At 38.3% G+C, this 15,274-nt stretch overlaps 1 protein-coding gene across 2 annotated transcripts in view; it reads left to right on the top strand.

Annotated features, from left to right (window-relative positions):
- The window catches only part of OSBPL11 (oxysterol binding protein like 11), a 56,559-nt gene that overhangs the window by 37,358 nt on the left and 3,927 nt on the right, over positions 1–15,274 (top strand). For both annotated transcript variants that reach the window (XM_026708127.2, XM_026708128.2), the window contains exons 9-11: positions 3,630–4,128; positions 7,868–8,054; positions 13,559–13,741. In XM_026708127.2, coding sequence (XP_026563912.1) covers positions 3,630–4,128; positions 7,868–8,054; positions 13,559–13,741 — 869 coding nt within the window. The remainder of the gene's footprint in view (positions 1–3,629; positions 4,129–7,867; positions 8,055–13,558; positions 13,742–15,274) is intronic.

Here is a 15,274-nt window from a genome sequence, read left to right on the forward strand (position 1 = left end):
CGAAAATAAGAATTGGTGTCAACTGGACTGTGTGGGTGCATATGATAGTTGGAGTCCATGGGTTGTGATTGTTGCATAATGTTTTGCCTGTGTACTTAATTGTAAATCTATTCTTATGTATCCATGGAAAAGTAGTGAATGAAAAAGCATGATCGACTTGCTTCTTAATGAAGGATTCTGAGAATGTAAATCAGAAAAACTGGTATTTTTCTATTTTTTGCTTGTTAATAAAAATACAGCATGATCAACAAGAGAAATAAAATGAAACTTAAAGAGATTCATATATAGATATAAGTTCACATATACTTCGTTTCTTTCTTTAACATGCTATAAATCAAAACAGATCTTATTAGTTTTACAGCCTAAAGACATCTTAGGCAGGGGTGGGATGTTACCGGTTTGGCCCGGTTCTATAGAATTGGTAGCTCTGAAGAGCAGCAGACACCGAACCAGTTCAGTGTCTGCTGCTCTGTTTGATCTACCTGGCCATCCGGGCTCTTGGCTGTCCTTTATTTCCTGTTTTTTCAACCTTGGCTGCTTTGCGCGGCACATCTGAGATTGAAAAAGCAGGAAAGAAGAGGATTTTCAACCGCTCCGCATCCTTGTGCAGCGCTTGTCAGCTGTCCAGGTGGCATAGCTGAGGTTTTTAGGAAATGGTCTACATGCGCGCGCAAAATGCACTCTCACCAGGGGTGGGATTCTACCTGCCGGAGAACTGGAAAATCACGCCACTGGCTGGCCCCGCCCCACCCCACCCCGCCCACTCCTTATCTGGCATGCACGCCATCAAACTTGCCTGCTAAGTTGCTATTTTTCCTTCCCCCTGCCCTGACCATCAGCTGATTTGCTGTGCTGGGAGATTTAGATTAGCTAGAAAGCAGGAAATCGTTGGATTTCTTGCTTTCTAACTAATCTAAAAGCAGAGCTGAGCCTGAAGCTTCTATTATTCAGTGCAGACTCTGGTAGGAGATGGCAGAAACACAGATCTCAAAGTGAATCTATGATTCTGTGAGCAACTCAATCTGCCTGCCTGCTCTGCCTGATTTTGGGTAAAAGTTGCTCTTTTTTATAAAAATATTCAATATTTACGTACATGGTATGTTGTGAGTTAATTTTGTGAGTTTGCTTGCAAGCAAATTTTATGAGTTTGCTTCCAAGCAAATTTTATGTGAAACTCAGGTAGCCTATTGCAGAAAGATAGATCTCTGAATGAATCTGTGATTCTGTGAGCAAATCATTCTGCCTGCCTGCTTTGCCTGATTTTGGGTAAAAGTGCTCTTTTTTAATAAAAAATGCAATATAAATATAATATTTACATACAAGCCATGCCCAGCCAGTCACATGACCACCAAGCCACACCCACAAATTAGGCCACACCCATAGAACGGATTGTTAAGAAATTTGAATCCCATCCCTGATAGTAGAAGTCAACAATCCAAAAAACACATTTTCTAAATCCACTCTTTAATATGTGGGATGTCATTTTGTTTTCCTCTTCAGAAAAAGGTTCTCTTGGGGGGGAAAAATTGATATAGGAGAAAAAGGAAAAAGTGAAAGAAAAAAGAGTGAAAGTAAATTAACTGTAGGAAGAGAAAGTACTAGCTATATTTTAAAAAGGTAGATTATTGTCTCAAGAATAAGGAAATAAGGGGGGAAAGCGTGAAAGCTGCTTGGAACAGAATGAAAAGAATTTTGTTTCAGCACCTCACAGGAATGTGTGAAGTTATGTTAATGGGAGGTAACAAAAATAATGTTTGATGGAGCAAGAAGCTGAAAGATACTGTTGATGGAAAAAAATACACATGAGAAAATGAAGGCTGAAAGTGGGAGCGTGTGAGATTTGCTGTGCAATGTGCATAAAACAAAAATAGTTCTTGAGAATTGGATTAGAGCAAGCAAGGCTTGATGAAGATTAAAAGTGGATAGAAATGAAAAATATTGATGGGAATTAAAAATAGTTTTGCAAATGTGTAGAAGAGGACTGAAAAACGGATCTCCCAGCAAAGCTAATGGAATGGAATTAAGGATGAAATTATTTGGGATGAAACTGAAATACAGAGCAATTAGTTTGTTAAGTCTTCCTGCAAAGCCATTGGGCAGAATTTTGATTGTCACTAAGTAAAATAAGTTCACTGTGGCTTTATGCCAGGCAGAAAATATCAGGTTTGATTTTTAACAAGTCCTTGTCAAACATATGAATGTGGAAAGCAAGTTTATTGTATGTTTGTCAATTTAGAGAAAACATATGCTAAGAGGAATTAATTACGGAAGGTTTGGTGTGATTGTGAAATTTAAGGTTGGTTGCTGAATGCAATAAAAGCAGTATGTGATGATGAAAATAAAGCAGGTGTGAGACTAAATTGCAAACTTAATGAACAGTTTCAGTGTAGAACACGGAATGAGACAAGGATTTGTGATGTCCCCTTGGCTATAGAGATATATACAGGGAATGCACGTGCAAATGCTAGAAGTTATTTGGATGCCTGTGTATATAAGTGATACCATGTTTTTGTTAGAGGAATCCAGTTGACCTTCAGTGAATGTAAAATTGGATAACGGAGTGAAAATTATGGGTTTATAAGTGAATGTATCAAGTAGTTGTGTTTGATGGGGAAAATGGAGTGAACAATTGGAAATTATATGTATTTAATGAAAAAAAAAAACCTGAAGCAAGCAGTTACTTTGTGTGCCTTGGTAGAATATTTCTTAAAAAGGGAAAGATAGCTAAATCAATTTTAAGATGTGAAAAAGCTGGTTGAAAAGTAGTGGGTGGTATGTGTTCCATTGTGAAAAGAACCAAAAATAGCTAAGAATGTGCTATGGCCTGCACATGAATTAGGCGTACCAAAAGAAATTTACAAAATAAGTTGAATGCAACAGGAATGGGTTGCTTATGAAGCATGTGTGACATAACACAAAGGTGTAGGGACAAGACTAAATGGGTCCTAAATGAATTTGGATTACAAATGAAATATGTAAAACTTGAACAAGCCAGGCCAAAGCAACGATTGCTTACAAGAATAGAATGTATAGAAAGATATAGCGAACAGTGATAGTTTAAACTTTCTTCTTCTTCTTCTTCTTCTTCTTCTTCTTCTTCTTCTTCTTCTTCTTCTTCTTCTTCTTCTTCTTCTTCTTCTTCTTCTTCTTCTTCTTCTTCCTCTTCCTCTTCCTCTTCCTCTTCCCCCTCCTCCTCCTCCTCCTCTACCTCTCCCCCTCCTTCTTCCTCTCCCCCTCCCCCTTTCTTTTTCTCTCAGCAATAGCAGTTAGCCTTACATACCGGTTCACAGTGCTTTACAGTCTTCTCTACACTGTTTACAGAGTCCGCATATTGCTTCCAACAATCTGGGTCCTTGTTTTACCAACCTCAGAAGGAGTCAACTCTCCTCCCCCCCAACTCCCTGTTCCCCTTCTCCTTCCTCCCTTCCACCTCTTTTAATTCCAAAATGTCTTGTGGAAATATAAAAAGCATGGAGTATGAGAAAATATCAAACGCTAAAAGCCACAAATGTACAATTGTCATGTATACCGTTGTGCCTCCCCCGCCCACTTTGTTAGCGCTCTAAAAAGGAAAAGAAAATCAGAAAGTCATTCTGCATTTTCTGTAATGTCGTTTTCTTTTATTGTAGGTGGTTCTTCCCACTTTTATTTTAGAGAAGCGCTCTTTGTTGGAAATGTATGCCGATTTCATGTCCCATCCAGATCTGTTCATTTCCATTTCCAATGGCACAAGTCCCGAGGAGAGGATGATCCGTTTTGTTGAGTATTATCTCACTTCCTTTCATGAAGGACGCAAAGGGGCAATTGCCAAAAAACCATACAATCCAATCATCGGGGAAACATTTCACTGTTCGTGGAAGATGGGGAAGAGCGATGTACTGAATGGCACTAACAGTAACCCTTCCTCTCATTCTGCCTCTGAGCAAGTGCCTGTTTCAGAAGAGAGCCAGGCTCAAGAGGAGTCAGACTCTTACACCGTCCGATTTGTCGCAGAACAAGTGTCTCATCATCCTCCAGTCTCAGGGTTCTATGCTGAATGCGTGGAGAGAAAGATGTGCGTTAACGCCCATGTTTGGACAAAAAGCAAATTCCTAGGCATGTCAATAGGAGTAACCATGGTTGGTGAAGGTAAGTGGGAAATGTTGCAGTGCTTGTTACGGTCTTCGGACACTTGCAAGCTACAGCTCTGGACTGCTGCATTTTTTAAAAAAATGTTATTATTCGTTGAGCTGCGATGTATTGCTAATCTTTTGACACAGATTGCTCCAGTCTAATGACTTCCTAAAGCACGGGTGTCAAACTCGCAGCGTCACGTTGCCGTCATGTGATTTTTGCGACATTTTCCCCATTCGTGGATCTGGGGTATGTGCAGCCTGCGTGTGACACATCCAGCCTGCGGGGCCCCTAGTTAGACACCCCTGTCCTAAAGTATTGGATAACGGGCTGGTAATTATTGGTAATCCTTGACTTACGACCAAAATTGAGCCCAAAACTTCTGTGGCTAAGCTGGGCACTCGTTAAGTGAATTTTGTTTCATTTTACAACCTTTTTGCCACAGTTGTTAAGTGAATCATGTGGTCATTAAGTGAATCTGGCTTCCCCCATTGACTTTGCTAGTTGGAAGCCAGTTGGGAAGGTTACAGATGGGGAACACATGACCCCGGGACAGTGCAACTGCCATGAATACGTGCTAGTTGCCAAGCGTCCAAATATTGATCCATGGGTATGCTGCAATGGTCATTAAGTGTGAAAAGTGCTATTGTAATTTCAATCAGTAAAAATGGGTTAATATGTCAAGGAGTACCTATATGGGAATTAAAGTAGGAAAGAGACCTACGAGATAATCTAGTGTGGTCTCGGCCTAGTATGGGAATAACACTACAGCATCCCTAACCAATGGCCATGCAGCTACTAGTTAAATACTTAGAGTGAAAGAAAGATCGCCACCTCTAAGGCAGTCTGTTGTTTAATAACTCCTATTCCTAGGATGTTCTTCCTCATGACTACCTCTAATCTGTTGCTCTGTAATTTATGCTCATTATTCCTGAAAGGCCCCTGAACAAATCTATAATGTCTTTTATGTGACAGCGCTTCATATACTTGAGTACAACTATTATGTCTCCCCACAGTCTTCCCTTCTCCAGAACAAACACATACAACACCTCAATCTCTTTAAGTTTTCCCTTCCAGGCCCTTTGTCATCTTGGTTCCAGTTCTCTGGACATACCCTGATTTGGCAATATGAGTTCCTAAGATGTGGCACCAAGAACTAAACATTGTGCTCTTACCAATGTAGAATAGAGAAATGATGTCCTCTCTTGATTAAATCCTTCTGTTGATGCAGTCTAGGACTGAATTTGCTTCTTTTGCAGCTGTGCCACGCTATTGTTTGCTTGTAATCCACCACTTTCTGAACTCACACCTTTCATTTTTCCTTGCCATATGAAAGACTTTTCATTTATCTGTACTGAAATTCACCTTATTGTTCTGGTTAATCAAAGCCCTTCTGCATCTTGATACTATCCTCTTTGCTATCTCTCCTCATTTTTATCTCACAGGAATTTTTTCCTATTTATTAATTTCTCCTGCAAGTAGTTTATAAATATGAGGGCCTAGAATAGAATTCTCTATAAAATTCCTCTTTTAGTGACAAATTCTACGGCTACAACAGTAATGAAAAAGTAACTGTACAATCCTCACATTTATGACCTTCGCAGGTCCATAAACCAAAGAAAAACTGAAGCAAGATTGTAAGCACAGTGGCATTTTTGCTTAGTGATCGTTTCACATAACAACAGAGGCACAGGTCTCATTTGTGGCTTCTCTCATTCTGCTAAACGGAAACTGCTTATCATCATTACATCTTGACATGATGCCCTTTATATATTTTTGTGTGGGTATGATTGTTCTGAATCCAATTAATGCCAGTATCATTCAGTCTGTATTTTGGCATATTTTCCACTATGATCTCAAGGGAGGCTCTACTGAATGATTTGCTGAAATTGGGCCACAATATCTACCTCATTCCTATAGTTAATTTAATCATTTATTCTATCAAAAAAGGAGAGAAAGTGGATTGAGTTGCGTCTCAAAATATCAGATCATGCCATACAATGCATTTTGTTATTGTCTGGGAGAAACCAGATTTTTAAAAAAATGAAATATGAAGTGCCTTGTAAGTGCAGACAAAGACAATTGCTCTGCTAATTAATTGTAATGAAGGCTTCTCTAAATCACAAAGGAGTTAGGAAAAATGTTTTGAGAGTTATAACAAGCGTAATAGAGCTGGTATATATGTTTTTGTTTTAGAAGCAAGATGACTTTTAAATTTAATGATTGAAAAAATCATTAATGTTGCTTCATTCTCCACAGGTTTCCTAATTTCCATATGTGAATTTCCCCCCTAATCAGACGATAGGTTGTGTGTTTTATCCAGGTTTTTTTTTTAGTTTTTCTTCTGCTTGTGCATTTCCATTTATGCCACATCTTAGGTCCATAAACCCCTTTGGTGAATCTGTAATATTATCTATAAATAATTGGCTTTGATGGTTGATACATATCCAGCCCAGGACAAGCAGTAAAAAAAGCCGGTTTTGCTCCATAATTCATGTTTGTAATATGAATCTATATGGCAATATTTATGAGTTTGGGGTTTTTTGTTTTGTTTTAATTATATATGTGTGTGTGTGTGTGTGTGTGTATTAAGTATTTGCGGGTACTTACATGTGTGGTATTCAGCTTTGTTCAGGTGTTTTCCCACATCACTAAGGTTGTGCTTTTAAAGTTGTAGCAACGTTTTGGCAGAATCTCATCTGCCATCATCAGGCATTTAGTTAATGTGGTGTATTGTGTTCGTATATATCCTGCCTTTATTATCACCTCAGAACCGCATAAATTTAGGGGAGTGGAAATAATAGAAATCACCACACAAAAAGCAAGATGTTCCTCAGATGTACTGGACTACAGCGCTAATAATGCTAGCCCAGAAGAACCATTTGCCACAGTGGCTAAGAGCAGATGGCCCGTGAGCCACATCTGATCTATTATGGCCTGTGGGCCACATCCAATCTTTTGGCTGTCTCTGTCTGTGCCGCAGCAGTGGCCGCAGCAGCCCTGTTGGTTTGGCCCTCCACAAGAGTCCCAGTTTCCCATGCGGTCTCTTAGGAAAATTAGTTGCCCACTCCTGGCTGAGAAGACTGTGGGGTTTGCTGTTCAACTCTTCTTCATGGCACCAGGTTGAGGTGGCCTTACTGTGGTGCTTTCAAACTTTTCCCAGATTTGGAAACTGTTAAAAAAAAAAGTTCCCCAAACCTCGGGTCTAGAGGGGGTGTGGCTTCAGAATGGCGAGTGACAAGTTCCATTTTTTCTTCGGCATTTTAGTGATTAAAGGGGCGAGGGGAACCCACCCCACAGGGGATTAAGCTTTTTCATATATATTTTTTCTTAATCCCATGGAATCTATTCAAGTTCTCACAGAATTCTAAAAGTTTGGTGGAATTCAGTTTGAAAAACCCAATTAAAAACTGATTTAATTTTTTTGCATGGAAGAAAAAGTATATAAATGAATTGATTAATTTATCCCTGTTGGATAAACTTCCAAAATCCTGCTTTTTCTCTCTTTACTATGAATATGTTCCCTCAAGTTGAGTTTATCTAGTGGTACAAAGATGAGATTAATTTTTACTGTCCCTTAAATAACATTGCATTGCAAAACTCACTGGCAATACAGAATGAGAATGATACCAAAATTCGGGATCTGCATAGAGGCCCAGTAGAAATCTCTACTACATCCTGTGACTTAAGCACAGATGACGTAAGTTACTTTTAGTTAATGTGGTTTTCATATTTATTCTTTCCTCCCTCACAGGTACTTTAAGTCTTCTGGAACTTGGAGAGGATTACACATTCTCCTTGCCTTGTGCATATGCTCGGTCAATTTTGACAGTCCCCTGGGTAGAACTGGGAGGGAAAGTCAGTATTAATTGTGCAAAAACTGGATATTCTGCAAGTATTACATTTCATACCAAGCCTTTCTATGGTGGCAAACTTCACCGGCAAGTATTCCTGCTGGCAGGACTTTAAAAAAAAAATTTTTTTTTACTGCTGTGCAATATTTATTGTAAATTGATTGTGTGTGTGTTTCTGAAATACTCTTGTAACAAGATACTAGACATCAAAGTAATTATGTCTCAACTCATCTTTTTGTTAATGTTGAAAACTTGGAAAATGAATCGAAAGAAGTCAAATCATTTTTGTAAAATGCTTTTAAATTTAATTGCAAAGTAACCTTCAATGGCTTAACAAAATTATATAAATTTTGTCAGATTTAAGTTCCAAGCAAAAACATCCAATAAATGCCTTTGCTTAGCTTGACTCTAAGGCCATAATTGCCAAAGAGTATGTCTAGATAGGTATTTTCTTACTTTTCCCCCAGCTTTTTTAAAAAGAGGAATAATAGTTTCTTCAACTTTATTTGAAGAACCTTAATGTATCATCTATTCTGGAGCAGTGGTCGCCAAGCGGTGGGCCACAGCCCACAAGAAAATTTTGGTGGTCCGCAGAGAAATGTCACCCCCAGAGCACCCCCCTCAAGCATTTAATCCAGGCTGTGGGGGAACATAAGGCTGCGCTGCCCACATGGCACACGGGAACACAAGGCTTGTGTCGCTTGCATTAGGAACAATAAAAGGTAGTGAGGGGAGGGGAAAAAGGGCAGAGGGGGGAACTTGCCTGGCCACTGGGCTGCTTCTTTCTGCTTCTTTCTTCTGTTTTTGGCTGCATGGAAGGAAAGCAGCAAAAGCCTTTCTCTCCCCCAAACTCCGCCAGAAATGAGACTTTGGGACCCTGCAAGGAATTCTGCTCCAAGAGGCTACGCCGGCAAAGACTCGTTTCTGGCGAAGTTTGGGGGGAGAGAAAGAAAGACTTCTGCTGCTTGTGCTGCTTTCCTTGCATGAAGCCTGAGAATGGAGCTCAAAGGCAGGCTAGGAATGTGGCTGCCTTGGAGGGGATGGGGGTATGTGAGGGAGGGAGAGAAAGAGAAAGAAAATCACCAGCCCTCGAAGTTAGATGGTTTTAGGAACATTTGGAAATGGTCTTCCCAGTCCTAGTCTGAAAATACTACAGGTATCCCAGGTTACATTGTGCAGTTTTCTGCAAAACCTGATTTTCTAGCAGCCGACGGTTTACCAAGCCCGAATCAAGGTTTTCCAAGGGTTATTGTGACAGGTTTGACAATTGCTGCACTCATCAGAGCCTTCTCTACATGCCAGTATTCCAGTCAGAGGAAGCTCTTCTTGGCAGTGGTGTCTTCATTTCGGAATATTTCTCCCAGCCCCTGAAGTAGTGAAATGTAATACACATAGTCTATTACTTAGCAGTATAGAATTAGATTAAACAAAAAAACAAAATCAACTGCTTGATATCTTCATTCAAAATCGAGAAAATGTTCCAGCGACTGTGATTCTATAGAAATCTGTCTTTCAGAAGGGGATTGGTGTGACTTCCATTTCGGGCTTCTTCAGCGACGGACCGAAATCTGCGATCATGCGCGATTTTGATCCATGCTCACCACTGGAGCGCCCCGAGCCGCCTAGATTTGGGGCTGAAGCCACCCCATAGAGGTGGTGAAGGGGGGAGCGGGGTTGAGGAGAGCCGCATCTCTCTTCTTCAGCTGGCCATTACTCCCTTTCCCAAAGGCAGTTGCAGCGGTGGTCAGAAATGGCCACCTCAAAGAAGAACCTGACTGGACAAGATTGTACAGGAGGAAGTTTAAAGGAGAAAGTTTGACTGACCCGGTTGAATGGAGAACATCTATTTAAGGTACCTGGAACCAGAATTTTAAAGACTAATACTATTCCTAAAAAAAGATCTTAAGCGGCGAAAGAGAAAGGAAATGGAATTGGCTTTTTTCCCCTCTCATATTGACAGTTTTAATTGACTTGGAACGTTAAGAAGAAGAGATTCGAATAAGAAATTGATACTAATCCACTCTGACATTAATAGGCTATTTTTAGCTGAAAATAATGTTTCAAAGGGATAAAGATTCTTGGATAATTTAAAAATTTTCTTTAAAAAAGAAAGAAAGCAGAGGAGGGAAAAAGGAAAAAAGAGGGTGGAATCTGGAAAATGGAGGAGACCACCTGGAACTTAAAAAAATCGATAGTGGAATTTTAACAAGGCTTGCAAAAGATACATTGTAGCTGAAACTTTGTTACAAAATAACAAAGCCCCTGGACAGAGAAAGTGAGAAAAGAAGAAAGAAACAGTTTTGGATTATTGGATGATTCCTGGAATTTTGGATGGTGGATCCTAATGAAACAAAATAAAATCAATTGGGGGTTGTCTAAAATTTTTTAGAATGGCATCACTCCTTAAAGAATTAAAAATGAAACTTAAAGAACAAAAAGAAGCACAAGAGGGAAGAGGATCTTTTGGCTTCATATTTCAATTTTTAAAAATGGAGATTTTGAACTATGAAAAACAACAAGAAATGCTGGCAGAACAAGAAGGGTGGGATAAAGAAGAAGCCATCTTTAATGACTAAGCAACTTTAAGCGGGATAAAAAAGGGAAAGGGGGGAAAGGGAGTTAAAAACTTAAGCAACAACCAAAAAAAGTAGTTTGAAAAGCAATCATAATATCAGGAAGAAGCAGAACGGAGGATCACAGAAGGGAGAATCAGATAGGGAAATAAAAAGGGGAGGGAGAAGAAGAGAGGGAAGAGGGGAAGGAAAAGAAGCCACAAAGGACAGAAACAAGATATAAAGGTACAGGAAAAGCATACAAGAATTAAAGATATAAACCTATTTAAAAGACACAGAGACAATGGTTAAAATTTAACTTAAGGAGAGGATTCTACAAGGGTGCATGGGATAGCATTGTTATATTAGAAATAGAAAAGGGTTAGAAAATATGTTTAGATGATTAAAGTGGTAGAAAAGATTTGTATTGATGTGTAATGGAATATTTGTAAAGAGAATAAGGCTGAATGATTTAAAAAGAAAGTTAAAAAAACTGAAAAGAAACATGGAAGATTTTTATCAGTTGACAAGATGAATTTGAATAAGAATAATAATTTTATTGACTACTGTTAATAACTATTGTTTTTTATTGAAAGACAGTATTAAGTAAAATATGAAATATAGATGATTAAAGTGAAAGACAACTGCTATTACTAGGTAATGTTTGTTAAAAGAAATAGAAATGTAAACAATTGTTACTAATACTAATGGCAGAGCTGTACTTGAATAGAATAATTATTCCATTTACTATTGTTATACATATATACACAGATATATATGTTTTCTTAAATTTTCACGGGTATTTATATGTATGGTATTCAGCTCTGTTCGGGTATTTTCCCAAGTCATTATAGTTGTGCTTTTGAAGTTGTAGCGACGTTTCGGCAGAATCTCACCTGCAATCATCAGGCTTGTGATGATGACGAACACAGTACACAAGCCTGATGATGGCAGATGAGATTCTGCCAAAATGTCGCTACAACTTTAAAAGCACAACTATAATGATGTGGGAAAATACCCGAACAGAGCTGAATACCATACAGATATATATACATATATACTTTAGTGTGTATTTTTAAGGAAATGTACCAAGCAGAATTTGATTGAAAATAAGTATGTGTTATAAAATAGAGGTTAAAAAATGAATGTTATAGCTATAAAGGTGTAACTTAAATTTTTAGACAAGATTTGAAAGAAGATACAAAGTTGTTACACTCCAGTCTAGTAATTATAGGGGAAAATTTGTTTTGTGAGAAAAGATAATATGAAATTGTAAACAGGACAGATGAAAGTATAAAAACATTGATTAGAAAGATTTTAAAAATTAAAAAAAGATATGTAATTGAATTAAGAAAGGAATGAGATAATTTAAAATAAGGCTGTAGGAAGTAAAGAAAGGGAAACGCTATTGAAAAAATTGCAAAAATAGTTATAAGATATGGATTAGAATGTATAAGATAAATATGTATTGAGTTTATGTCTGTATGGAGTAGTGATAACCCAGGGTCATGCTGTTCTCAAAAAAACTTTATTTGTATTTATATGTTTTGTGAAAACTTAAATAAAACTTTTATTTAAAAAAAGGGGGGGATTGGTGTATGGTGTTCTATATGTAGTTTGGTCCTAAGTCATTCTACAGTGAAAGGATCATAGTTTGAAAGAAAAACAGAACATTCTAGAACAGGGGTGTCAAACTCAAGGCCTAGGGACAGGATCTGGCTCACAGGGTGCTTAGATCTGGCCTGGGGGCCCACCCTGGAAACAGCAAAGGAGCGGCCTGCAGTGTCTCTGCCAGTGAAAAGGGAGCTTGGGAGTGTCCTAGGCTCCATTTTGGGCCACAATGACCTTCTGAAACCTTCTGTCTGTGAAAATGCCTGTTTTTGCTAGCAGTGGGCTACATTGTGGCTCAAAATGGAGCCCAGGAGAGCTGTCATGGTTGAAAACGGAGCCTCAGTGAGTAACATAGAGCCCCTCCCAGGTCAAACAACCCTGATGCAGCCTTCAATGAAATTGAATTTGACCAACCCTGTTCTAGAGGACAATGGGATGGTCCATACCCAGAACAAGTTTATTGAAATTGGACCCTTTGCAGGAAATCAAAATATTATAGCATTGTTGCACAGCAGCATTTGGAAGTATGTGTATGTGTAGCTCCCATTTTCCATCTTTGGTTTATTTTTTTTCTTAGCTATTTTGTTTGTCCTTAGATATCCATCAGAGGTGGAGAAAAGGTATTCTTTAAATACTGCTGTAATAAGGAGTAGTATTTTTCTCAGGCATTATACATTCATTGTACATTTCATTAGGGAATATATTGCTAATGGTCAAAATTCTGCAAGATGAATTGCTTCTTTGCTTAAATAACGTTTTGTGATTTATTTTCTGGCTGTGGTAGTTTCATTTCTACTTGCTTATACTAATTAATTGTATTATTTGAATAGTATAAGTTCTGTATAACATTATATAAAATGAATTTAATTGATTTATACTGTAGGTAGAAAAGCAAGATAGATTTCCCTGATCAGTGTATCAGAAAAACTTGCAGTTTTTTTAATCCATTCCAAATTTTACTGCCTATTAGAATGTATACTGAGTATAATATCTCTTTTTAAGAGGAATCTTAGCTACACACTACAATGCAAGCAAAAATACTGTTTTGGTGGTATATTAAACTGGGCAAAGAGCCATTGTTATTTTATTCATTATACTTTTAACATTACAATATACCATCTGCTTTTAACAGTATATTTATTATCCTGTATTGGGTGATTATTAATACTAAAAACAATTTTATTTATTTTAAAATATAAAATTTATTTTACATAAAGATTAGTGAAGAGAATGCAAAAAATGAACAGTTTTCATTAGCATTCGAAATGCAAGTTGTTGTTTTTTAATAGGGATATAAATAAGGTTACAGGCAGTGGCCATTTATAACTCTGCCAAGTTCTGCATTACTTCTTGTTTATAAATTTGAGCAATATATCATTGTCATCTCCAGGTTATCTTTTATCACATCTTTTTTTCTGCTGCTTTCAGGGTCACGGGTGAGGTGAAGCAGAATGCTACTAACACAGTGGTTTGTAAAGTACAAGGTGAATGGAATAGTATCCTTGAGTTCACTTACAGTAACGGAGAAACTAAATGTATGGATTTGTCAAAGTTGTCTGTGACACGGAAAAGGGTGCGGCCCATAGAAAAGCAAGGGCCATTCGAATCCAGGTGAGAGAAACTGTTTTCAAAATGATCTCTTAATGGAATATAACTTCAGATGCCTACAGTATGTAGCTCAGGCTATACGATTCCGCTCATTTTCAACTGAAGATCATTATTTGACCTGCCAGCATTTGTGCATGTGTTTTGTATGTCTATTACAATAGGCAAATTATGGCCTGCAAGCAGCATGTGGCCCTCAGAATACATTTAATTTTAGGCTATTGGATCTGAGAGGAGGGACCGGCCTTAGCTGCTTTTAAAGAATAAAACCGCAAGTAGTTCATTGTCTAGAGGCTTTTTGCTCCCATTCATGAATTTAAAAACCTGAATTGCGCCTACTGAATGGACTGGAAAATTGGCTCTGACCCTTGCTGGGATATTACTGTTTTTCTGATGATGGACCTTCCAGTGTCTAATTGGTTGGGGGAGCAAGATGCAGCCCTTCACCAAGGAAGAGCTGTCTACCCCTTTCCTGGGATTGTTCCTCAGTGCAACTTGTCCATTCAGTGCCACCATCTGTTTTCAGTTGTATCTAACTTGATATATAATGGCAGTGGTTTACTTATTTTTATCAAATGTGTCCAATTATTAAATATTGAGTTTTCCAATCTTTTATTTTAAGAGAGACATATCCACATAGGAAATGCAGGGAGGCCTTAACTCTTAAGTGGGTGATAGTTTCAATCTAGTGCACATTGAAATATAACCAATTGTTGGGCATTTCCTTGTGTCTTTCAATCCCCCTTTACATAAATCAGAGAGGAATCATCCCTTCTCTTAATTGGAAAACTAACCACAGATACAGATATGACATGTGTCTCCTCAGTGACAACAGTTGTTTTTGGAACGTGGGGTTTGTGGTGATCTTGAAATACAGTGCTAAATTCCTTACTTTGGGTGGGGAGGGACATAGTATCTTGGACATTGCAGGAGAATGCTGGAAGAAATTACACATGGGCTGTTTGTTTAGTGCTAGTGTGAGATTTCAGGGGTTAGTTGGGCAGAACTTTCAAAGATGACCTTCTAATCCAGTGTTTCTCAACCTTGGCAACCTTAAGACATGCGGTGGACTTCAACTCCTAGAATTCCCCAGCCGGCATGCCTTAAAGTTGCCAAGGTTGAGAAACGCTGTTCTAATCCTTTGCCTTACAATGATTGTTTGAGCTGAGATAGGTCTGAGGGGGGATATTTGTAAGATCAGGGGAGTGATTAACAAAAAAAACAAAGGATGAAACAAGTATTCATTCTGGTTTAAAGGCTCTATTTTTAGAGAACACAGTGTTTCGATGAAGAAGGTGACAATACCTGTTTTTCGCCCCATGGGATGATAATAAGTGAATTGTGGAACGAGAATGGGAAAGGGCTGAGGAAAATTTAAAGGTAAAAGTGGGAAGGAAAAAGAATACCCATAGTTTTAACCAAGAGATTAGAAAGGTTTCTTTAGCAAGAGAGGGTATTCCAGGACCCAATTGAGGGGCAAAGCAGAGCTGAGCAGCTGTTGGAAAGAAGCACTTATTTTCAGCCTATTAATCATCCAAT

Source organism: Pseudonaja textilis, chromosome 1 (assembly GCF_049901715.1).
Source record: "Pseudonaja textilis isolate UNSWEBS1 chromosome 1, rPseTex1.2, whole genome shotgun sequence".
In the NCBI taxonomy this organism is placed as follows: Eukaryota; Metazoa; Chordata; class Lepidosauria; order Squamata; family Elapidae; genus Pseudonaja; species Pseudonaja textilis.